Source organism: Carya illinoinensis, chromosome 2, assembly GCF_018687715.1.
Source record: "Carya illinoinensis cultivar Pawnee chromosome 2, C.illinoinensisPawnee_v1, whole genome shotgun sequence".
In the NCBI taxonomy this organism is placed as follows: domain Eukaryota; kingdom Viridiplantae; phylum Streptophyta; class Magnoliopsida; order Fagales; family Juglandaceae; genus Carya; species Carya illinoinensis.
In genome coordinates, this window is record NC_056753.1 from 7,327,818 (window position 1) to 7,354,205 (window position 26,388).

Consider the following 26,388-nt stretch of genomic DNA (forward strand, 5'->3'; position numbering starts at 1 on the left):
TCGACAATCCTCTCTCAGAGTCTCTCCCGAAACCCTAACTCTTGCTCAACGCTAATAGCTAGATTCGTTGCCGCTGTTGACTAGGCCGTCGTCTGTTAATTCCTTCATGTTTGCTAGGGTGTGTTCTTCTCTCTCTCTCTCTCTCTCTCTCTCTCTCTCTCTCTCTCTTCCCCCACTAAAATGACATGAAAGTTTTTTCTAGTCCTTCTAGGGAAATAAGATTTTCGAATAATCAATGAATAAAATGGATTTTGGATGTGATTTCTTATCAATATAAAATGAGTTTTGGGTTTGATCTTAAATAGGGACACAGATCTATCAAAAAGTTGCTCGAGTCAATGAATTTATTCTTCGGCTAAACTCACTAAATTCTTAATGCATGGATGTGTCAAATACGAGTTTTCTTCAACAATATTCATGTATGCATGCAACTGGAAAAATAGTCTAAAATGTTGGCTTATTAATGTGGATTTTTGTTTGCATTTTGTGATAGATATCCTTCTGAGTATAAAAAAAATTCAACAAATATCTACTTGTGTATTGATTTATTGGGTCCTATTTTTTCTTGTGTTCCTCTTTTACACACTTGACTTAGGCAAGTTTGACCTCTCAAAATTATGCTGCTATGATTTTAACAAAGTTATATTGGATTAATGGGCCGAGATTTGATAAATAATAGAATACATGTATCTTATTTGCATTTAGGATGTACTGTTTGTTAATTTGAGGATTGATTGTCATAGCTACTAGTTTGCAATTTTCTTGTGGGAAAATTACCCAGGTTCTAATTCTTCTAGAGCTGCTTCCATCCCAAAAAAAGATCCCTTAGCTTTTGAACAATGAACAAAGTTTCTGTGTTGGCAAACTTGAATTTTAGTTTCTCTACTCTAATCAACTATGCATAGCTTTAAAAATTGATACAAGCATAGGAACTCGTTTTTTGTTTTAATAACTAGCTTGCCATGACTTTGCTTGCCAAAGCTGAGAGGATTTGATGCAGGAGTGACAGCATGGTTTGTGACCTTTTGTGGCAATTTTATAGCCAAGTTAGGATAGCAACTTCATAACAGCAGACACCTTGAATATTTGTTCTTTTTTTGTGTTGCAATTCTGTCTTTTATCTTGTTGTTATCAATCTCTAATCACACAAAAACTTGCTGAAACTTTTATGCAACCTTAAACATCACTACATTACAAACCCTTGTGGTTGAGTCATTATAATTCAGAATTTATGGATGGAGCTGCATCACTTTATCTGTTTGCATTATATTTATTACAGTCGTATACATTTGTTGTGTTTTATAGTTAATTTATCCTTTTTTGTGTTTGTTTGGATATTATATATATATATATTTGTATTGCTGTTTATTTGATTTTTATTATATTTCTTTTTCTTTTCTTATATTTAAAACAAATAGAATGTAGTTTTGATGATAGTGTTGATGATTTTAACTCAGCTCATATTTCATTAGACATGGAAGAAGACACTAGTCCTTTAGTGCCTTCCTCCACGTATACCCCAGGCCTGCACCATCTCTCCCCCCCAAAGCCAAAAAGAATCAAGAAGTCTACCAACCAATCTCATGTATGAGATCATTTTACAAAGGTTGAACATGTTGATCCCATTGCACTTAAAACTCAATGCAATTATTAATTAAAACTTTATGCATGTCATTATAAAAATGGTATTTTATCAATGTCACACCACCTAGAATATTCTTATCCGAAGTCTTCCATTAGACAGAATAAAAATGTTAAAAAAGATAAATCACCATCATACACTGGAGTTAAAATGGATGGTAGATGATCTAGTCCTTAAATGTTAGGACAATATCATCGTGAAAAATTAAAGGCGATTTCTAATTTGTTTATCTAGTGTGAATAATCATTTAAGATTATAGAGCATCCAGCATTTGTTAAACTCTTGGGTTATTTAGAGCCTAAACACAATTTGTCATCCCAAACTACCTTTCAAAAAGAGTGTATTAGCTTATATAAGAAGGAGGAGCAAAAGTTGAAGACTTTGTTGAGCAATCAAAAAATTTATTTGACCACTGATATATAGACATCGGTGCAAAACAAGAATTATATTTGTGTCACATGTCATTATATTAATCAAAGCTGGATATTAAATAAAAAAATTATAATGTTTTTTAAGATTCCAAATCATAAAAGTGAAACCATTACTCGGATGTTAGAATCTTACTTAATGAATTGGGAGATTAATCGTCTTTGTACGATCACTGTGGATAATGCATTCTCTAATAATGGCGCTATTGATCATGTGAGGAAAAACATAAGAGATAAGGAGTTTACAATTTTAGAATGCGAGTTTATACATGTGCGATATACTGCACATATTTTAAACTCCATTGTATGTAATGGTTTAAAAATTATATATAATATTAGAGAAGCAATAAGATTTGTGATGTCCTCACCAACAAGACTTGATATGTTTAAAACATATGTAAAGGAGCTAAATATTGTGTGAAAAAATGGTGTCTAGATGTTCCTAGTAGATGGAACTTCACATATCTAATTCTTAGTATTGTTGAAAAATATGAAAAAACTTTTGTCCTAATTGAAGTGAGAGAGTCATAGTTTTTGGCACCTCCGTTTGAAGATTGGCAAAGGACTCGTAATTTTATTAAGTTTCTAAACGATTTTTATGATGTTACTTTGAAAATCTTCAGTTAATCTTACGTGACATCTAATATATTATTTCAATAAATTTTTACAATTAAGCACAATTTGAACAAAATGGGATAGAGTAGGAGATAATATGTTGAGGAGAATGGTGTCTAATATGAAACTTAAGTTTGATAAATATTGGGGAAACACAAATAAGATGAGCATGATTGTTTATGTAACTTTTGTCCTTGACCCTCGATATAAGACTACAGCCTTGCCATATTGGTTAAAAAGATACAAAATGGATGAATGCGGAGATAGAATTGAGGCCAAGGTAAAATTGTTTATGAATAATTGAACAATACCACAAGTTTCATGGGTTAGATAGTGGAAGAGTAAATATGGCCCATAAAAGTTTCTCGAGTATTATTGGTGACAACTTAGACTATGAAGATTTTGATACATCTTTAGATCAATATCTTGAGAGGCAAAACAATTCGGTATTTAGCTCAGACATGGAGAAGTATTTGTCGAATGTGATTGAACCAAAAGTACTCAAGTTTGAGATTTTGGATTGGTGGAAGAAGAACTCATTTAGATATCTCATCCTTGCAAAGATCGCACTTGATATATTGATTATATATGTTTCCACTGTCACATCCTTGCAAAGATCGCACGTATTATTGGTGACAACTTAAACTACGAAGATTTTGATACATCTCTAGATCAATATCTTGAGGGACAAAACAATTCGGTATTTAGCTCAGACATGGAGAAGTATTTGTCAAATGTGATTGAACCAAAAGTATTCGAGTTTGAGATTTTGGATTTTGAGATTTTGGATTAGTGGAAGAAGAACTCATTTAGATATCTCATCCTTGCAAAGATCGCACGTGATATATTGATTATCTATGTTTCCACTGTCATATCCTTGCAAAGATCGCACGTATTATTGGTGACAACTTAGACTACGAAGATTTTGATATATCTCTAGATCAATATCTTGAGGGGCAAAACAATTCGGTATTTAGCTCAGACATGGAGAAGTATTTGTCGAATGTGATTGAACCAAAAGTATTCGAGTTTGAGATTTTGGATTAGTGGAAGAAGAACTCATTTAGATATCTCATCCTTGCAAAGATCGCACGTGATATATTGATTATCTATGTTTCCACTGTCACATCTGAGTCCACATTCAGCACCGGTGGATGTATAATAGATCCATATCAAAGCTCATTAGCGCCGGAAATTGTCCAAGCACTAATCTACAAACAAAATTGGTTGACTTATAAACCACTCAGTTCTTGGGAAGTGGAGGAGCATATAAAAGACGTTGACATCAAAGGTAAATACTTTTATTTATTAATTTTGATTTTTTATTACTAATTTATCCATTTAACTTAACCTTTACATTTTTTTTCTACTTAAGGTAACCATCTTCCTTCAACTTCAGTAACTTAACTTTTTGTTCTTGACGGTGTGAACTTTGAAGCATTTGACTTTGCATCCATTGCATATTCAATCATGGTACGAGGCCTTAGGTAGTATCAATTCTCAAATTTCTTCGTGTGGGATTTTAATTTATACAAGTTGATTTGACTGATCATTGTCTTTCAAAATTTTAGTTTCTACTGTGACCGATGCTACATGGCAATCACTTGTCCTCGAGGCTGAAGGGCCTGTTCTTGTTGAGTTTTCTGCATTATTCTTTTGAAAGTTTTTCATGGTGTGTTGAATATCTGTCATCTTTTTGTATAATTCTGGAAGCTTCATGTACCAAGTTTTCTTTTTGATCAGATGACCCTCTCTTGTAAATCTCAATTCTTTTCATTTATTTCTAGGATGATTATTTAGATTGCTTTAGAGATCCTGAAACAATTAGCAAGGTGAGACCCAGAATGATGTGTTTATCCATATTTTTTTAATTGAACTCCCCGTCCATCCGTTTAGTTCATGGTTTACTTTGGTCCTTTCTACCATCAAATCAGAACAAACATTGAAGATTTCAAGTGTTCTTGGTTGGTGGTAAAAGCATTGGAGCTAAGCAACGAGGAACAAAATAAAATGCTACATGTAAGAAGGAACTTTCCTTGAACCTTTTGTCTTCCTTTCCTTATCAACATTGAGATTAACTTGGTCCTTGAATGTTTGTTTCCAGGAGAACTACGGGAAACCAAACCCAGGCAATGTCACAAAAAAGCTCTCTACAAAGAACTTGATCTTCAGGTACCTCTTAAAGCAACTCCTTAAAATATACAACTAAATCATTAATGGGTAACAAAAATATGTTTTTGCTTGCTTTTCTCATATCCAGGAAGTCGATCTTACTCATTGGATTATCTATTTTAATTTATGGTGTTTGGTCATTAAGTTTTTGTTTGTCCATGATCTTTATTTTCTATAATCCCAACTTGATAGGGTGTATTTGCTGAGTATGAGCGCAAGAGCTATGAAAATTTGATAGCCTATATTGAAGCTCATCCGAGCAAAGCAGTATAGGCAGTGTTGAAGTCATTCTTGGGTAAAATATACAAGAGGCAAAAATAAAGTCGGTTGAGAGAAAGAAAGGTTGGAAGATGCATGCCAGAATAGTCATAGCCTTTTATACTGATTTGTATCTCTATGTTTCCCATTAAAAAGGAATAATCTCATTATATTCTTGTAAACAACAATATTATGTATTTTGCACTTTTATTTATTTTGTTCTTTAATTTTTTTTAAAAGACTATTAAAAAGTGTTTAAATTATTTTTAAAAAAAGATCTAGGTAATTTAAACATGATATCAAAATTAATAATAAAAAAATCAAAATTAACAAATAAAAGTATTTACCTTTTATGTCAACGTCTTTTACATGCTCCTTCACCTCCCAAGAACTAAGTGGTTCACAAGTTAACCAATTTTGCATGTAGATTAGTACTTGAACAGTCTCTAGTGTTAATGAGCTTCGGTTGGGTCTATTACACGTCTACCGTTGCTAAATGCGGACTCAAATGCAATGGTGGAAATATAGATGACCAATATATCACATGCGATTTTCGCAAAGATAGGATATCTAAATGAATTCCTCTTTCACCAATCCAAAATCTAAAACCCGGGTACTTTTGGTTCAGTCACATCCGACAAATACCTCTCCATCCTCGAGCTAAATACCAAATTGTTTTGCCCCTCAAGATATGGATCTAGAGATATATCAAAACCTTCATAGTCCAAATCGTCACCAATAATACTTGAGGAACTTTTATGGGCCATATTTACTCTTCAACTATCTAGCTCATGAACCTTGTGGTATTGCTCAATCAAATGATTCATGAGCAATCTTACTTTGGTCTCAATTCTATCTTCGCATTTATCCCATTTGCATCATTTTAACCAATATGACAAAACTATAATCTTATATCGAGGGTCAAGGACAAAAGCTACATAAGCAATCATATTCATCTTATTCGTGTTCTCCCAATATTTATCAAACTTAAGTTTCATATTAGACACCATCTTCCTCAACATATCATTCCCACTCTAACCAATTTTATTCAAATCGTGCTCAATTGTATAAATTTATTAAAATAACATATTAAATGTCACGTGAGATGAGCTAAAAATTTTCAAAGTGGCATCATAAAAAACTTTTAGAAACTTAATAAAAATACGAACCCTTTGTCAATCTTCAAACAAATGCTCCAAAAACTGTGGCTCCCTCACTCTGATTAGGACAAAAGATTTTTCATATTTTTCAACAATACTAAATATTAGCTATGTAAAGTTCCATCTAGTAGGAACATCTACACACATCATTTTTCCACACAATATTCAGCTCCTTTGCACATGTTTTAAACATATCAAGTCTTGCTAGTAAAGACCTCACAAATCTTATTGTTTCTCTAATATAATTTATAGCATCATATATACTTTTTAAACCATCACATATAATGAGGTTTAAAATATGTGCAACACATCGCATATGTATAAACTTGTCTTCCAAAATTGTAAATTTCTTATCTCTTATGTTCCTCCTTACATAATCAATAGAGACATCATTAGAGGAGGCATTATCCACATTGATCGTACAAAGGCAATTAATCTCCCAATCTATCAAACAAGACTCTAACATCTAAGCAATAGTCTCACCTCTATGATTAAGAATCTTTTAAAAAAAATTATGATTTTCTTGTGTAATATCCAACTTTAATCAATATGATGACACTTGACCTAAATATAATTATTATTTTACACTGACATCCATATATCGGTGGTCAAACAAACTCTTTGATTACTCAACAAAACCTTCAACTTTTGCTTTCCCTCCTTTAAACCAATACACTCTTTTTTTAAGGTGATTCGGAATGGCAAGTTATGTCTAGACTATAAATAACTTAAGAGTTTAACAAATTTTCGAATGTTCTATAACCTTGAATGGCAATTCACACTGAATAAACAAATTAGAAATCATCGCCTTTAATTTTTCACAACCATATTGTCCTAACATTTGAAAACTAGATCCTCTACCATCCATTTTAACTCCAGTGTCTGATGATGATTTATCCTTCTCAAGATTTTTATTCTGCCTAATGAGAGAATTCGGACAAGAATATCCTAAGTGGTGTGACATTGAGAAAGTACTATTTTTATAATGGCATCCATAAAGCTTTAAACAATAATTGCATTGAGTTTTAGGTGCAATGCGATCAAGAAGTTCAACCTTTGTAAAATGATCCCATACATAAGATTGGTTGATATTCTTCTTAGCTATTTTTGGCTTTGGGGGGAGAGATGGTGCGGGCCTGGGGTTTAGGATATTCATGGAGGAAGGCACTAAAGGACTAGTGTCTTCCTCCACGTCTAATGAAAAATGAGCTGAACTAGAACCACCAAAACTATCACTAAAAACTACCTTCTATCTATATTAAACATAAGAAAAGAAAAAGAAATATAATAAAAATCAAATCAACAATAATACAAATATATATATATCCAAACAAACACAAAAAAATAATATGAATTAACCATAAAATACAACTAACATACACAGCTGTAATAAATACTGTGCAAACAGATAAAGAGCTGCAGCTCCATCCACAAATTCTGGATTATAATGACTCAACCACAAGGGTTTGTAATGCAGTGATGTTTAAGGTTGCATAAAGGTTTCAGAAATTTTTTATGTGATTAGAGATTGATGACAGGCAACAAGATAAAAGACAGCATTTCAATACTAAAGAAAGAACAAAACTTAGAAATGTACAAGGGCATGGTCTAAAGATCAGAAAACAGAACCTCTTGGAATGATCATGAAGATATCTACCAGGCACTGGTGGATGGATGTTTCGGGTCAAAGCATAAGCTCTTAGATTCAACATGATTACTTGATGTGTATCGGGAAAGGTAGCTATGATAACCAGAAGTTTCATGGCAGCTACAGATAATAGCTTACTTGGCGTGTTCAAGCAGCTAACTTAGGATCCACTGTTCCAGTCGAATTGCCTTCTCCCGTTAGAACATGGTCTGGATCCTGCACATAAAATACACATGGGTGAAACGCATTTAACAAACAATAGGAGTTAAGATAGTTGGAATCTACCTCCATTCCCCATTTAATGTAATCTGGGGATTCACAGGCCTTATATTCATCAACCAAACTCTCAATTATGTCTCTTGATTCATCAAATTCTGAAAGGTCATTGTCCTGTACAAGTTTAAAATTATATTTAAATAAGACCCAAATGTAATATCAGAACTCAACAAAGTTGACAGCCTCAAAGCATTTTCTAATTTATCACCAAATTACTGTCTCGTTAGAAAAGGCATACGTCAACAATTAAAGCGCTTATTGCTTGACTATTTTAAGAAGTTCATTTTTTTTTTATAAGTAACTATTTTAGGAAGTTCATTGATAACTGCAGATAAGATATATCGCGAATCCAATAATAATATATTCTAATGAAATCAATAAAGCCTACCCAAGCATTGCAATGCACAAAGGATAGAAAGAAAACACATCAAAATTTTAATTGGTGCAGTGTCCATGACAGACATTTACTCTGAATTGAAACTACTAAACTTACAATGATGGCAACTTACAGCAAACATTGGGAATTTCCGGTAGTTGTCAAGAAATGCTTGCTTCTTTCTTAACTTCTCGTACTGGCTCAAACACTTGCTGAAAAGGTGCCTGATACTAGTATGGCTAGCTAGCATAAGACCACTGACCTAACAAATACAAAGCATACCAACCTTATTGCTCATCTCAATACTTATTTTCAATTATCACTCAAGTTTAAAAGATAACAGGGAGGCCTGTTTTCAAAACTGTTTAAATCAACATTAATGGAAATGTAAATTCCTGAAAACTTTTGAAGAAAAGACATGGACAGAGAAAAAAAAAAGGGAGAGAGAAAAAAGAACAAGGAATCTTACCCTATGAGCAGTTTGAACATATGGAGACTTTCTAGACAGAGCAACCTACCAAGAAAAAAAACAGATAAATGATTGTGTAACTAAGTTCAAAAGAAGGGTTTAAGCATCAGAAGTAATTGTTTTTAATCTGGAAAGAAACCTGAATGCTTGCAGGGCCCCACTCAATGAAGTTAACAAGCTTTCTTTCGCGTATCCTCTGCAAACTCTCGTGAACCTGATCACAGAGAAGGCAAATAACAAGAAGTGGCATTCTCGAAAATCATCCCCATAATTTTTCCATTTAGAGAGTCCTGATAGCTTAACATATTTCCAAGGTCACAACCACAAAATTAAAGAATATCAAGCAGCTTAACCCCCTTTGCCTTAATTTTTTCACCTGTAAAATTTTTTTTTTCTTTTAAATTTTAAGATTATTGATGTAGTCTAAGAAGGATTGATCTGTTTGGTATGAAACGGTTGGATCTCCACCTAGAAATAACACAAACTTTAGAAAAGGAGGAAAAGTAGTAAGCCATAGTGTACTGAACTAAGAGAATGTGGGCCACAGGATACTCTAGATATGGATATGAGAAACTTTACACATGAACTCTGATCTTAATAAACATTATTTATGGCCAAAAGTCATAATGAAAATGAGTCCTAAGTATATTCCATCCAATAAAAAAAAAAAATGCCAGCTTCTCAATACAATTAGCCATATAGAAATTCCTAGCTTCTCGTATAGGAATTGTGAATATTACCTGAGTAGGGTCGACTTCCCCTTGAATGATATTCAATATTGATATATACTTTGCTTGACTGGCCTCTTTTGTTCGAGCATATGAGGAAACCATAATATTTTTTGTCTACAGAAAAGATATATGTCAAAAGACTGCCAAACCCTGCATGTATGCAAAAATTATATGCAACGATTCTTGCCTGCAAAAGTCTTCTCATAACATCAAGCACGGTGGTTTTGCGAATCAAGTTAGCCTACCAAAAAGAGAGTTGCATCAGATTCAGATAAAGTACCTCTTTGGAAGTATAACAAAAACCCAATTCAAAAACTCCCAGCAATATGATACGGCAAAATTATCAAAGAGAGGAAGAGAACGAGATGAAAAGATAAATGGCATGCATATGTGAATTTTACCTGGCGCTCCACTGTAAGTGGTGTATATCCTGTCATTAGAAAGTGGCATCTTGGGGTTGGAATTAAAGAAGCAAGAAGGCCAACCAAGTCATTGTTCATATAACCTGGATATCGCAGAGTGGTTGTGCTGGCAGACATTACAGTGGAAACCAAAGAATTTGTCTGAGCAAAGGTAGGATTTGATAAATGAAGACGTTCCACACAAATTCTATTCAATGCAGTATTATCAAGAACAACAACGCAATCAGCATTTAATGTCAGTCGCTTGAGTGTCAAAAGTGAGTTGTAGGGCTGGACCACCACATCACTTGTCTCCATCTGGTTAGGAAATACACTATATGTCTGAACCAGTTTTTTGCTGTAGCGATCGTTAAGAGTTTCCAGCAAATATGAACCCATACCTGCATTATTTCAATTGAGAGCACTCAGTAAATGCACAAAGAAGGGAGCACTTTAAGCAGTAATATGCATACCATCATGCAAATACTACAAAACATGAAGGGCAAAGGATCCGGGTCATTGAGGCAAAATTTTGACTAGATGATTCTAATGATGCCGAAGGTAGCAAGTGAGTTCATTTTTTATACATCTTTAAGATGCTGAGGGCAATCTCAATTTAGTTCAACTTCAGCAAAAACAACGAGGAGCTTAGTTCACTCTATACACCAGAATTATATATCAATTGTGCTCTCCAATGAACCCAATACCAAAGGGTAAATTATCATCTTTACATTAACTAATCAGCAACATAATGATAAGGAAGATGCACAAAACATTTGGTTTATGTAAGAACCGTAAAGACAGAGAAGTAAAGAACCTGAGCCTGTTCCTCCAGCGATAGAGTGGCATAAAACAAAACCCTCAAGACTATCACTCCCATCTGCTTCTCTATCAATCATGTCCATTATATCCTCTTCAACACCCTTCCCCTAATCAGACATTAACCACCATATGAACAAATCAGACCATCAACGCCCTATGCATGCCAGTGAAATCTTAAAATTTTTAAGCCTATAATCAGAACTACTTGTGATCTTTCTTGCAAACTCCAAATAATGATTCTCTAAATAGTGGAAGTATGACTCAACAGAAATTCTCACGATAAAACATTAATTTCAGGTATGAAGGTGTGAAACACTCAGCAAAGAATCTTTCATTTAATAGAAAAACTTAACTAATAATCTGATACTGAACCATATATTGGTATTGAGTCAAAATATCGAAGGATTTAGCATATATCTTTATTAACAGATATCATAAATCCCTGCTTTAGCCAGCTTCAGACCCACCAAAAAAGTGAATATTTTTTCAACACCACAAGAACTTCAGTCAGTTAACATGCAACCATATTAAAGCTGGATTGGTAGAATGGACAGTACACATTCAAGAAGAAAATGAACCAATATGCAAATATCCAATCACGTAAGAGTAAAGCTTTGAGTACACTGAGAGCTGTCATAATATTGGCTCAATATCTAAAGATACTGTCATGGAAACAAAATAACAAACCTGATGATAACCACTGGCCCAATTATTTCCTGCGCCTCCTCCATGATCTGAAAGAAAGATGTTCTCGTGATTGTAGAGGTTTCTATATTCGCTATTTTGGATTCCATTAATTACCCTGGGCTCCAGGTCAATCAGCAAAGCCCGTGGGATGTAGTGCTGATCATCAGCTTGATAGAAAAATACATCTTTCCGGTCCCCTCCCTGCGGCATCTCTAACTCGGTAAATAATTATAAAATTTAAGTCCATTAGTAGAATAAAGAATACCTGTTGACAATAAGAATCCTTTGGTCAACACCGAACAAGGTTTTACAGTTCCAATTTACCATTACAAGTAATTCGGCATTACCTTAATGATAAATTAGGAATAAAAAAAATGGAAACTCTGAATGAAAACTTACATCCAAGTATGCAAATTAAAACTTCATCTGAACCTAAAACACACACTTACTTCCATTTCCTCTCTCATTTACTATAAAAATACATACTCGTACACATCATCTCCAACTCAAACACATCAATAGACACATAATACATAATTTACGCGACTTAATTAATATATCTATAATTTGATTAAATTACTTTAACAATTCACCATCGGGACTCAAATAGGCCTAAAACAACTACTTGGGAAAAATTTTGGGCTACTTTTGAACCCCAACTTGCTTTCCCCCAGCACAATTTTCTCAGCAGCCAATTATTTAAAAATACGCGTGTGTGAGCGCGCGCATATAAGCACAAAGGGAAAAGGTACGAGTGTAGAGAAGGACCTGAGTGGCAAAATCTTCGAGAATGCCTTCCTTGCTGATCCCGTGCTCGAGGCAGAGCTGCTTCCAGAACTCCATGCCGATCTGGTTCCCGCATTGTCCAACCTGGAGGGTGATGATCTCCCTCGGCATTGTTTTCCCTCTTCTTCCCCTTTTCTCAGGAAACTAATTAACTAGGGATCTGGATCAGACCAGAAAGAGAGAGAAGCGGGACTTCTCTGGCGCGAGGAGATTTTTGAAAGGAGAAGATCAGTAGGGAGAGAAGTAACGTAGGGTTAAAAACTTGTTCTTTCTATTTAATTTTAAAATTGGGTGGTGCTACTCAGCTCCGAGTTTGTCACTCAAACTTTTATAAGTGAAATTGTATTTTTTTTTTTAAATAATTTTTACACATTTTTAGATATTTTTAAAAATAAAAAATATATCATTTTATTAATAATTACTTTTTTAATTATAAATAAAATATCGGATCGATAATTTTGAGAAAACAAACTCATTAGATCAAGTATTATTTTCCTTTAAAATTAAGATAAACTCTATTTTTCCATTAAAAACTTTTTTTTTTCCATACAGTGGTAGGGTTTGAATATGTTTTTCTCATTTAGAGACAAGGTCTTATGCCATTGGTCTAAAGGATTTTGGCATTTTCCCATTAAAACTAGAAAAATTGTTACTCATCATTTTTTCCTTTTACGGTTTATTAACGTTGCAGTTCAATGGTTAGAAAATTATTTATCACACCTGCTCACTTAAGCATTTTCTTTTGGTACTTTTCTCTCTTTGATGATTGACTGGATAATATATACCCTTATGTGGTAAATCAATATCTGATTTATGTTAGCTACAATGCTCAAACCAACAAATCTAATCTATCGCATAGATTTTTGAATTAAGTAATTTTGAAGTAAAGTTAAATCTATCTGCTCTCGTGATCACTTTAGACTAATAAAAAGTTAACTTGGGATGTGATAAAGTGTTAAAAATGTATAATTAAGTCACTTAAGTGAAATTTATTTTATCAAAAAGTTGAGTACTTAATTATGTATCAAATTTTAAGATTAAATGTCAAATTAATTGATGTCAATTTTATGCACACAAAAGTTTCATATTTATCCTTAAAATAATTAAACACTTATATCAGGGCATTTATGGAAAGGAAAAAAAATAGTCATGAGTTATGAGCTTCACCCTTGAGCCGACATTCCAAAAAAATAAAAGAGAGGATGTGGTCCCAAAATGCAAAACACGGCTCTGGACGTGAGAGCACAGCACGACATGCTGCCAAGGAGCAGAGGAAGTGCGCTGGAACGAAACAGCAGAGCGGATCATGAGTGATATTCTCGCAGAGGGGGCATGAGCGTGATGGAAAGGGAGGGAAATATTGAATCAAGAGGTGCAGAACAGGGCGTAAAAAAAATAAAAAACAAGAAGTCGTGAGGAAGTGCGCTGGAACGAAACAGCAGAGCGGATCATGAGTGATATTCTCGCAGAGGCGGCATGAGCGTGATGGAAAGGGAGGGAAATATTGAATCAAGAGGTGCAGAACAGGGCGTAAAAAAAATAAAAAAAAAAGAAGTCGTGAGGAAGTGCGCTGGAACGAAACAGCAGAGCGGATCATGAGTGATATTCTCGCAGAGGCGGCATGAGCGTGATGGAAAGGGAGGGAAATATTGAATCAAGAGGTGCAGAACAGGGCGTAAAAAAAATAAAAAAAAGAAGTCGTGAGGAAGTGCGCTGGAACGAAACAGCAGAGCGGATCATGAGTGATATTCTCGCAGAGGCGGCATGAGCGTGATGGAAAGGGAGGGAAAAATTGAATCAAGAGGTGCAGAACAGGGCGTAAAAAAAAAAAAAAAAAAAAGAAGTCGTGAGGAAGTGCGCTGGAACGAAACAGCAGAGCGGATCATGAGTGATATTCTCGCAGAGGCGGCATGAGCGTGATGGAAAGGGAGGGAAATATTGAATCAAGAGGTGCAGAACAGGGCGTCAAAAAAAATAAAAAAAAAGAAGTGCACCAGTTGATTTTTATTTTGTGTTTCATATCCTTCTGCTTAAATTGATTTTGCGGAGGATCTGGGATGTTGACAGGAACTTTCGGTTCCAAGATGTTGGGCTAAACTTCTAAGTCTAAGTCTAATTATTCCGAATCTTATATTACAATCAAACATCAGCTGTGCCTTACATCAACAATAAATCAAAATCATAAAGAAAAACTCCAAACTTTGCACAAATGTGGACTACTTTGCAAGCCTAGATAAAACGGGAGCATTTCATCTAAGGGGAAGTTCGGTCCGATCTGGGAAAGTTTGGTGGACTAGATCGAACCTATTCGGTCTGAGGTTTTCTCACTATGGACCGGACCGAACTCCCAAAGGACCAGGCCGGTTTGGTCCAATCGGTCCGTTTAGTCCACCCTAAACTTTTATTTTTTTTTAAATCCAAGAGCATTTTGTTTAATATTTATGTAATTATATTATGATATATTTAATATATATATATATATGTATAGTATACTATTATATGTATTAGTAATTTGCTAATACTATTAGCCTATTAGTATATAATAAATTAGTAATAGTTATTAACTTATTTACTATAACTAATAATATACAAGTATTAATACTATAACTAATAATTATATGTAATAATAGTAATACTATATGTAATACTAGTTTTACCATATCTCTTCAAACTCCACACATTGATTAATAATTAGACTATTAGTATAGCTATATTATATTAATAATATTAGTTATGTACATACTTCTTATCAAATTATTATATATAGTAAAATAATTATATAAAAATATAACAAAAAATATTTTATACATATTGTTCTAGTTTTGTTTAACCTCCCTTGAAATAAATTCTTGACTCCGCCGCTGATTAAGACATCACGAACTTCATTATCGTTCGCATGCATGCATGCAGCAAATATTGGATTATCAATATAAATTAATAAAAGCATAAATTCTATAAATATATGTATATTTACATATATATATATATGTGTGTGTGTGTGTGTGTGTGTGGAGCCGAAGGAATATTGGATAAACTATCATTTTTAGTAGTTTATTGTGCAAGCTGATCGATTAATGTCGCTTATTTCATTGCTTATTAGCTGATCCCAACTTTGTCGTTTCATGTGTTCTGGGTAATCACTCGTGGGGTCACTAGCTGTGTTTAATAGGGTTGGAACGAGAATATATATAGGAGAGGTTAAAATTATAAAATTATTATTCTTTTCGGGGATTTGATAAGAATCAACTTTTCATCCTCAGGTAGAAACTACAAAAAATGCTTGTTTTGAGGCTTTTAATTAATTAGATACACCCCTCATGTATCATGTATACAATATATATATATTTATTTATATTTTTGTGGGTAATCTTTCATGCATTTGTACACTAGCTCGCTGGCTATACAGACGTACAGGCATGATAGTTGCGTAAAAAAAAAAAAAAAAAAAAAAAAAAGTTGTCATTCGGTATTAATAAAAGTGTAATGTTACATCTGATAGTAGAATACATAAATATTATATAATTATTTTAAAAAATAATAAAATTTATTATTAAAAAATTAATTTTTTTTATATGAATCTCGTATTTATTTATTTTCTTTAAAATGATTGTGTGGTACTTGCATAATCCCAATTGCGACTATAATTTTTTTTAATAAAATGTTACCTGGTTGCCTTCTCTTATACAAATTTTTGCATGTGTGATCACCTAGTACTTATTATTATTTTTGTATTGGTGTTAGTCTTTAAAGTATTTTAATTCACTATATATTTATTTGTTTTCTTCTGCAAATCACTATAAAAAAAAAAAACAAGTTTTTACTACTAAATTTTGCATCTAAAAAGATTATTTCTAACAAAAACGAGTATCATTTTTCTTGTAATGAAATTAACAGATCATCAAGTGAAGGTCTTGGTCAACATGACTTGCATGCATGGGAGTTAACTAGGTCAAATTCATTAGAATGTCTACGGATATGGATCAAGATTATCTGACAATGGTAATTGCTAAGATCATCAGTGACATTGTGGACAGGTATACAAAGATGGTGGGACATCGGTGTACAAGTTGATGCTAAAGATGATTCCGGGCTTTCATCGATAGTAGGATAATGATGTATCTGGGTGCGATCATACCAATATATTAGATCCCATTAGAACTTCAGAGTTAAACGTATTTAGACGAGAATAGTATTAAGGTGGGTGACTTCTTGAAAAATTCTCGTGTTGCACCTCATTTAAACAAAAAAAAAAAAAGGGGTAATGATGTACAAAGCTGTCACATCGGTTATTATTCACATAAAAGTAATTGTATTTTTACTATTTTTATAATCTCAAAGATGTAATTAGTTTTTTAAATAAAATTTAAAAATCGAATTAATAAGATTTATTTTTATATTTTTAAAAACTGATTTCGTATTTGTTATTTCTTAAATTAGTTATTTCATTTTTATTGGTTTCAATTCGGTTTAGTCCTATTTTCTAATTTTAATATATTACATATTATATTATATATTATATATTATATAATATATGTATAATATAATATATTATAGTATATAATAATATAATGATATAGTAGTAATATAACTATTAATACAATAAATTATAATGATATAAGATTTTAAAATTTAATATTATATTAATTAGTAATTTATCATATAATATAAAATTATTTTATATATAATTATTTATTATATATAAAAATTATATATAATATAAAAAATTAATATATATATATATATAAACTAGTCTGGTCTAGTTTTAAGAAAAAAAAATCGAAAACCAAACCGATTTTAACCGATTTTAAAAAAAATAAAATCGGTATCGAACTGAACCAAACTTGAGACCAAACTAAGCCCAATTTGGTCTAGTTTACTAATTCACTGGTTTTTTTCTTTTAAAACCTGTAGTATTGATTAATTTATAAGTGTGCGGTAAGTTTAAACATAGGCTTGAAAATAATAAAGAGGCTATTTGTAATTGCGTGTGGTAAGTTAATATTTTTGTAATTTCTGCATCCCAATTCACCTTATGAGTACCTTGAGGAGGGGGCTCCCATTTGCAAACTCTGTTATTCATCTCTGCTCCTTATTGACTAGTCCCTACATGCACTGCTTTGAAATATAGTAAAAACTAATATGGTTTCTGTCTCACATGAGTGGGATGTAGAAAATGGCTTATAAATACATAAGCATTCCTCCTTTGCCATATCTTCCTTGCTGTTACTACAAATTCCTTCATAATATCCTGCTCTTATAGTGCATTCATAAATGCAAAGATGCTCTTAAAACAAGCTTCAGATAGAATACTCTTTTGAAGAGTTTTAGAGAGAAGACTCCTAACATCCTTTGTTGTAGTGGATTCCCATAGAGCATGAACAACAAGGTCCTCTTCCCCTAGACAAATAGGACAATTTGGAGATTCAATAATTTTCTTCTTAAAAAGATTCATGTTTATAGTCAAAGATTCAAGGCATGCTCTTCATAAAAATACCTTTACAACATTAGGAATTTTGAGCTTCCAACAACTTGACCACTCTTCTTTCTTGGAACCAGATTGTGATGTTTGCCCTTTTGCTTGATCAATGAGTTTATTTTGTAGATGATAGGCACTATTCACAATAAATTGGCCATTGACAGTACATCTACAATTCAATTTTTCTAGACTATTTAAGAGACTAATGGGAATTCTCTTAAATAATATCAGCTTCACTGCTTGAGAAACTTTTTTAAATACGCTGCATATCCCATTTTTCAGTGCTCGAGTTAATAATGGCAGCTACATGGGCATCTACATCCAGGATATGAGAAGCACTTTGTATTCTGTAGGTTGTTAGTTGGATTTGTTCTTTCAGATTCTAGCTTGCTGGCCATTACCAATTCTCCAAATATAACCTTCTTCCACCAAGTGTCCAGCTATAAAAAGGCTTCGCCAAATGAAAGATGGTCAATTTAGCCTAAAAAAAGGGAATTGAGGGAAGTACTTCAGCTTTAGAATTTGGCCAACAAGAGAATCATGACTTTTTATGAGCCTCTAACCTTGTTTGGCTAGTAAGGCCAAATTAAAACATTATAGGTCTCGAAATCCCAAGCCTCCTGCTATCTTTGCTTTTCCCATTTAGCCGTAAGAAACCCAATGGATTCTTCTCTCGTTGTGCCATTGGTCCCATCAATAATGATGCATCAACCTATTGATTTCTTTTAGCATATATTTTGAGAGTTTGAATACACCTATCTTGTAAGTAGGCAATGCTTGAATCACTGATTTCAAAAAGAGTTTCCTTTCTTGCCTGTAAGGGGAACTTGGTTTTCCAGTTACATCTTTCTCCTCAACAGGTCCAACTTAATTTTGAAAATTTCGATATCTACCAATAAGATTTGGTAAGCCAAGGTATTTTCATAAGAAGAAGAGGATCTTAGCACCTGCAATACTCACGAAAATCTTCTTTGTATCATTACTGGTACTTGCACTAAAATGAATGGATGTCTTCTCTTTATTGAATGTTTGCCTAGGTGTTTTTTCATAAGTATCAAGAATAGCTATCAAACTCCTCCACTCCAAAGAGTTTGCTTTACAAAAAAGCAAACTACCATTTGCAAAAAGAGAGAGAGAGAAAAAAAAAGAAAAGAGATGGTTAATACAAAGTTGGCTTTGAGCAATGAGAATGCCAATGATTATTGATTAGCCTTGATTCTTTTTCCTGATTGAGTAGCGTGCTTAAAGCTTCAAGGCAAAGAATAAAAATGTACGATGATAGGGAATCGCCCTGACTTATTCATCTTGTTGGCTAAAAATAACATTGAGTGGATCCATTAATTAGCATTGAATAGGAGGCAGAATTAATGCACCTCATCACCATTTCAATCCACCTTCCATTAAAACTCATCTTCACCATAATAGCTCTTCAAAACGCTCACTTCACTTTGTCATAGGTCTTGCTCATATTAAGTTCCAAAGCCATAAAACCTGATTGACTTGAGAGTCTGTTGTTTATAGAGGGCATAGCCTCATAGGCTACTATTACATTGTCCATGATTAATCTACTTGGAACAAAGACACTTTAGGTGTGGGATATAATCTCGGGTAGTATAGCCTTCAACCTGTTTGCCAACACTTTGGAAATGATCTTGTAAAGGACATTGCATAAAGAGATTGACTAAAATCAAACACTTTCTTGGGATTTCTAATCGTTGGAATCAGATCAATGTAGGTCTCATTAATCTGTGCTATCTCACCAAAAGAAGTGAGGAACTCAAATGCAGCTTCACACACAGTAGGTCCAACATTGATCCAATGAGTTTGGTAGAAGGCTGCAGGGAAACCATCTAGTCCAGGGGAACTCAAAGGGTTCATTTGGAAAATGGCTACTTTTATTTCTACTTCTATAAATCTTTTGGTCAAGATTGAGTTCATCTCCACATTCACTTTAGGGGTCATTGAGTTGAGGCATCCATCAATTCTTTCAGGATTGGAAGAGGAAAACAAACCCTTATAAAATTGATAGAATACCTTTGAAATCTCCTCAGGAGTTGTAGTTATGGAGCCAACCTCTTTGTCAATCCTTCTAATCATATTGATCTTCCTCCTTTGGTTAGCACACATATGATAAAATTTCATGTTTCTGTCTCCATCTTTAAGCCAGGTCTGTTTTGCTCTTTGTTTCCATTTGACATTTTTGGCACACCATCAACTTCTTTCTATAGTTGTTTTACGCTCCCCATATGATCACTAGTGTTCAAATTTTGTAGCTTCGCAATATGATTAAGCTTTGCAATATGGATCCCCTTAGATTATTAACTTTCTCATTGCTCCACTTCTTTAGAGATTCCTTGCATCTTTGTAACCCTATAATAGCAGTTATCATCTTGGTGGTTGATCTCAATTGTTGTGTCTAGCTTTCATCAATGATACTAAGGCAATCCTCTCTTTTGGCCCAACTAGCCTCATACCTAAAAAACTTCTCTATCCAATGATTAGCATCCAGTCTATTCTCCATTGAGATTAGCAAAGGGCTATGATTAGAAGTTTGAGCAGCTAATGTAGTAACCAAAATACTTGCAAAAAGTGTGGACCAAGCTGAGTTTCCGAAGGCACAATCTAAATTTTCTTTTATGGACTGCCTTCTCTGTTATTGCTCTAAGTGAACTTAGCTCTTTGAAAACCAAGATCACTTAAACCACAACCTTCAACTACTACTCAAAAGTCTTCCATTCGGTTATGAGGTCTGATTGCAGCACCATGTTTCTCATGAGTTTGTAAATTCTCGTTAAAACCCCCATGCACATCCAGGCCATATCATCACTTGGTTTCAGCATTTGAAGCAACTGCCAACTTTCCCTCCTTTTTACAGTTATTGGATTTCTTTAGAAACCTGTCAATAGCAATTGTGTACCATCTTCTATCCTTTTGAAAATAATGGTACAATGGGTATATGTTACTGAGAATAAGAATCAAAACATAAAGAATTAGAGCTCTTCCATAGTAAAGCTAAATCTCCACATAGGCACCTATTATTTACTACAAAACTACAATCATACCCCAAATGATTCCTGACTGTCTCCACCTTATTCTGGTTGCACTTTGTTTCACCATAAGGTGTAGTTTATGAATTGTCTGAGAGTTCTCAAGCCATCAGTAGTTCTAGCTCAAACAAATCATGGCTGTGGGTGGGGTTGCCTTGTAGCCTCCACCAATGCATCCTAATTTAGGCTTTTATCAGGTTTGAGCTTTGACATAGTCTTTTTAGTCAATTGTGAGAACATATGTTTATCCATGTCTACTATAGTCTCTCTTTTCTTTTTTGCACCAATATTAATCAAAGGGTCATTATGATTCCTAAGTTGGCACTCTCTAGCTCTCATTTTCCATGCGGATTTCCTATTAGACACATCAACAGGTTGAGTAGCAGTTTTAGAAGGTATAATAGATTCATGAAGACTACTGCTCATATTTACGTTGAATATTTGGAATGAAACAACATGAGAGGATGAAATAGGAAACTTGAAGTCCTTGGTTTTTTGCAAATTCATACCTTCTTGACTTTGCAGCAATTTTGGATTAAAGGTAAATTTTCTTGAAAAGTCTTCATCCATTGTTTCCTTATTAGTAATCGTAGCCTTTCTAGTTTGAAACTTTCATGATGTAAGGCCTCATTTTTGTCTACTCCTTAATTTGCCAACTCGCCCCCATTTCCAACCAATTTTGCAAATTCTCCAATTCCGAAATTATCAACGTCTACCACCGATTGTGCCTGTCAATCTACCTCAAATCCCTCTTTAGATTCTGCATTTCCTTTCTTTGTGTCACCATTGTCACCTACACTGGAGAGTTCCTACCTTTGGTTATGAGATTGGGCCATGGCCATTCTTCCACCATATTTTTTACTACCAAAAGTATTGGAATTCGTAGGCTGAGCTTGGCTTCCCTCGAAGCCAAAGTCCATACTGAGCCTGTGATTCTTCAGCCATCTTTCCATCTAGTTTATGTCTTGTGCATCCTCCCCCCTTATGTTTTAGGACCTCACACTTGAAACAGAAATTTTCCATTCGTTCATACTTGAATGAAATCCACAATTGTTTCTCACCAACTCTCACCCACATCCCCAGTAACAAAGGTTTTGATAATTCTACTTTAACTCTTACTTGGAGAGATTTTTCCCATGCCAAACCTTCTCCATCCACATCTACTGAAAACACATTTCCAATAGCTGAACCAGTCTTTCCTCCTATTTCCTTAGACATGCCTTCCAGAGGTAACTTGTGAAGTTGAACCCAGAAAGGTTCACTTAAGAAAATTGCATTAGGAGCTGTACTACCTTCAAATTCTTGGAGAGCTAAAAGATCGCGATAAAAAAACCAAGGCCTTCCGATTAGCACTTTTTCTTTATCAGAGTGCCTTTGGAAATCAAGAATGAAACAATATTCCCCCACTTCATAGAATGTAACCTAGCCCTCCAATTTTCCACACTTGCGCCATTGTTGTTTAAAAGCTTCTTTGTTTCCTCCATTCTTTGTCATAATCACACCAAGAAGGCATTACTTGCCTCGAAATTGTGAGTCACCAATAGTCTCATCAGAAACATGGATTATCTCTTTTTACAAGTTTGAGGCTATGCTTGTTGCTTGTTGGAGTCGACGGGGATGATGAACGGAGTCGATGAATGGAGTCAAAGGTGATGATGAAAGGAGTTGATGGGGATGACGATGATGATAGAGAGAAATGGGGAGGGATAGCAGCTAGGGTTTGAGATTTGGGGAGGGATGGCATACGGTTTAAGATTTGGGGAGCTATACTCAGATTGAAACCAACAGTTAGTGGGTTTGACCTGCAAGTTAGTTCAACCCGCTTTTATCGGTCGGGTCGGGTCGATTCTTATTCATATAGAAGGACTCCAATTATCTGCTAGATATTAAGGCATATAGATAGGTAATTCTTAATTTTTTTTGGAGGAAAAATAACTTGTTTGGGAAAATAAGAATTACAAGGAGACTTTGAAACTTGCTTTCAGCTAATTAAATGGTAGCATCGAAATCTCTATATTAGGCCCCAAAACATTGTGCAGATCATGATTGGAATAATAATTATCAAACATAATTACCAGAAGAGTAGGTATATATATATATTTACCCACTTGATTACTGTCTCGCTCTCTTACATTGCATATTGGTACTTTCGTATTAAAGTTTGCTCCTTTCATGTATGCTTTCACTACTTTCATTCAGATTTTAACCTTTTTTCAATGACTAATGGTACCAATACAATTTTCATTTTACAAATCCAGTTTGAATGTAAATGGTTGTAAGAAATTGTCCAGAAATAATTGTGTTTTATTTATTTATTTATTTATTTTATTTTTTATAATTAGCTATTACATATGTCAATAATTAATACAGTTGTACAATAAGATCAGTATTTATTCTACAACTATACATAGGATCCATGATTTGTGTAGTCATGCTAATATGCAACATACTTTCCTTCCTTAGTGTCTTAGACATTGTATAGATAATTTACAACATTCAAATCTTGATCAGGATCAACAGTTGTTGTTTGTACAGAACATGAGGCTGCAATCTTGACAGATGTTGGGGCTGTGTATCAGGCTGAATATTTCACTTTATCCCATTAATTAATTAAAAATTTCATGAGTTCGACCCACTCATTTTATAAGGAGAGTCTAACCCACATGGAAAGTACTAAGACAAATATTAATGAAATCTACTGGCCCCTTCAGCTTGACCATTTCACAATAGTCACTACAACAAATTTGATTTTTAGGAATGAAATTTGTTAGGGACGAAATAAATTTCATCTCTAAAAATACTTTTTAGAGACGAAATTTAATCTCAAAACATGGAAAACCTTATAAATCTGTTTGAACGAATACACATTAATTCGAACCGAAGATTCTGGGACGAATTAGATCATCTCCAAAAGTCTAAACTGTTAGAACTAATAAAATTTAATTCGAACAGATAATTAATCTATTCGAATGCAATATAATATGTTCGAATGGTTATTATCTTGTTCGAATGGTATTATTTAATTGTAATAATTTATTGTTAAAATTGTAATAATACATATTTTTTCTATTAATTTGTTATCATTTTCAAAGTAAATAAAAATGTCTATATATTATATATTATGATTTACAATGAGTTAAAATATTTACGAATTCATAAATTAATTTTATGTAATTAATTTAAAAATATTTTAGTTAAATAAATATGACTTTAAAGATAGTGTCATTCTTTCTATTGTCGTGAACATTAAGTATAATGAAAAGAAAATATAATTAACAATAAAGAGGTTAGCAAACATTAAAAATAAAAACTATACATTAATTACATCCCAAAAGGAGTTAGACGTTCTATACAACATAAAAAAAGTAAAATAATAACTAACAATATCTATTTGTTAAGTAAATCAAAATCCTCCTGTAAGGTATATAAACGTCTATCTAGGTCCTTAAGCTTCTCCATGATGGGTTCAATGAACTCCTGCTTTATAATTTGGTAGTGCTCCACCAATAGAGCTTGTATGTCATTCAAAGTAGCCTCAGCAGGCTATCTCTCAACATGGGCTGTAGTAGTAGAAGCTGGATTAGTAGGTGGAGGCAAATCTTGTACTACATGAGTTTTTGATAAGTGACCCTTGCTCTTGCTGAATGTGATATTGTTAATAGGCCCCATATGTGGCGATTTCCGGTCACTCGAAGTCACTGTAACCCCCGATTGGAGTAGGAGGTTAGATATCAGCAATGCAAATGGTAGACTACCTCAACCCGAATAGCTTGACTATGTTCGAATGCAGAGGAAAAAATAAAATACTAGATCAATCGGCTCCCCCTGTGCTATCCGTAACAAAAATTTGGCCTGCTCGATTCCGAAATTAGTCTTGCATTTTTTTAGATCAATGTTATACCTGACAGTCAGATTAAGCATTCTGAAAAATGAAATACAGTCGGCCTATCGGATCACTTTACTGCCATCATATGGAGGAGCCGAAAGGTTTCGCATTAGCTCACGAACTTGATCGTCTGTGAGACAGGTACCTCATCGCCGCTCTCACTATCATCCCAGCTAGCATCCAGCTTTGCGGTCTCTACACCCGACGCTGGTGATGAGGATATGGCTAGTGTGTCCTCCTCAGATAGTTCAGTGTGTCATGAGTCAAGATGAACATCAAATAAGCGTAATGTACCCCATAAAGTGCTAAGACATTTTCTGTTAATTCCTCGACTTTAGAGATTGTTTACTTCCTAGATGACTGCAACAAATATGACTTGGCATCACACAGAAAGAGTTAAAAATGATCAATTTCTCACAAATCCTGCAAATTCCTTACAATGAAAGAAATTTGATGACGAGTATCCATGGTTTGTTGGAGAACCTCCCAATGTACGTCTTGGTTTAACAACTGATGGCTTTAATCCATTTGGCAACATGAGCACTTCTCATAGCACCTGGCCTGTCATATTAATGCCTTATAATTTACTACCATGAAAGTGTATGAAGGATCCTTATTTTATGATGACTCTATTGATCTCAGGGCCAAGGTCATCAAGAAATGAAATAGATGTATATTTGCAGCCAATGATGGCAGAGTTGAAAGAGTTGTGGGAACAGGGTGTCAATACATATGATGCGGCCTTGTCGCGTGAATTCAAGATGCATGCTGCAGTACTTTAGACAATAAATAATTTCCCAGCATACGAGAAATTGTTTAGGTGGAGCATAATAGGAAAAATGGTTTGTCCTGTTTGTAACAAAGATACACAGTCTCAATGGTTAATGAATGGCCGGAAATTATGTTTCCTGGAACACCGTTGATATCTACCTCATAATCATAGATGACGTTCAAATAGAGCAATGTTTGATGGAAGGGTTGAGTGCAGGTCATCACGGCTAGAGTATTTTGGTGGTGATATTCTCACGCAATTGGAAGATATTTCAGACAACAGATTTGGAAAGGATGCAAGATGTCGAAAGAGGAAACGACAAGCAGTGGAATAGAATTGGACAAAAAAAGTATTTTTTTTTTTAAAGTTGCCATACTAGTCTACCTTCATATTGCATCATAATCTAGACGTTATGTACATTAAAAAAATATATGTGAGAATATTGATGTCAATACAAGGGAAGATAAAAGATACAGTCAACTCTCGTAAAGATTTGAAAGAGTTGAGGATAAGATCAGAGTTGCATTTGCAAGATACTGAGTCATCAGCTTATATGCCCTTTGGATGGTATACACTTTCAGGTGATGAGAGAAAAAAATTCTGTGACTAGTTCATGACAATCAAATTACCCGATGGTTATGCTTCGAACATGTCAAGATGTGTCTGAACTTATGATCGGAAGATAACTGGTCTTAAAAATCACGACTGTCATATATTTCTGCAACGATTTTTACCA

The 26,388-nt window shown here is 33.9% G+C and overlaps 2 protein-coding genes across 5 annotated transcripts; one reads left to right on the forward strand and one right to left on the reverse strand.

Moving 5' to 3' along the window:
• The first annotated feature begins 3,032 nt into the window (after positions 1-3,032).
• LOC122301666 (farnesyl pyrophosphate synthase 2-like) lies at positions 3,033-5,130 on the forward strand. The gene is made up of 6 exons (XM_043113062.1): positions 3,033-3,182; positions 3,302-3,436; positions 3,571-3,713; positions 3,831-3,976; positions 4,790-4,857; positions 5,050-5,130. Exons 1-6 carry the CDS (start codon positions 3,033-3,035, stop codon positions 5,128-5,130), a joined length of 723 nt encoding a protein of 240 aa, XP_042968996.1.
• A 2,692-nt stretch (positions 5,131-7,822) lies between these two features.
• LOC122299541 (tubulin gamma-1 chain-like) lies at positions 7,823-12,763 on the reverse strand. Of its 4 annotated transcripts, none has more exons than XM_043109909.1 (11): positions 12,454-12,763; positions 11,686-11,886; positions 10,994-11,105; positions 10,177-10,577; positions 9,963-10,016; positions 9,785-9,889; positions 9,184-9,258; positions 9,045-9,089; positions 8,709-8,837; positions 8,209-8,313; positions 7,823-8,139 (listed from the first exon to the last, which is right to left on the reverse strand). In XM_043109909.1, exons 1-11 carry the CDS (start codon positions 12,580-12,582, stop codon positions 8,071-8,073), a joined length of 1,425 nt encoding a protein of 474 aa, XP_042965843.1. In that variant the 5' UTR covers positions 12,583-12,763; the 3' UTR covers positions 7,823-8,070. The 4 variants fall into 4 exon arrangements, with proteins under 4 accessions (XP_042965843.1, XP_042965851.1, XP_042965860.1 ...); XM_043109917.1 differs by having other exon boundaries at positions 11,686-11,897; XM_043109926.1 differs by having other exon boundaries at positions 11,686-11,950; positions 12,454-12,592.
• Between the last annotated feature and the right edge of the window lie 13,625 nt (positions 12,764-26,388).

What these genes read in the sequence shown, in the direction of transcription:
- LOC122301666 (XM_043113062.1), top strand. Translation starts at nt 3,033, where the DNA reads ATGGCCCATAAAAGTTTCTCGAGTATTATTGGTGACAACTTAGACTAT. An exon ending in AAAAGACGTTGACATCAAAG is followed by an intron (nt 3,977 to 4,789) that starts GTAAATACTTTT and finishes GTTTGTTTCCAG; the next exon opens with GAGAACTACGGGAAACCAAA. An exon ending in ACAAAGAACTTGATCTTCAG is followed by an intron (nt 4,858 to 5,049) that starts GTACCTCTTAAA and finishes CCAACTTGATAG; the next exon opens with GGTGTATTTGCTGAGTATGA.
- LOC122299541 (XM_043109909.1), bottom strand. Translation starts at nt 12,582, where the DNA reads ATGCCGAGGGAGATCATCACCCTCCAGGTTGGACAATGCGGGAACCAG. An exon ending in TCGAAGATTTTGCCACTCAG is followed by an intron (nt 11,887 to 12,453) that starts GTCCTTCTCTAC and finishes GAGATGCCGCAG; the next exon opens with GGAGGGGACCGGAAAGATGT. An exon ending in ATGTTCAAACTGCTCATAGG is followed by an intron (nt 8,838 to 9,044) that starts GTAAGATTCCTT and finishes TGTATTTGTTAG; the next exon opens with GTCAGTGGTCTTATGCTAGC.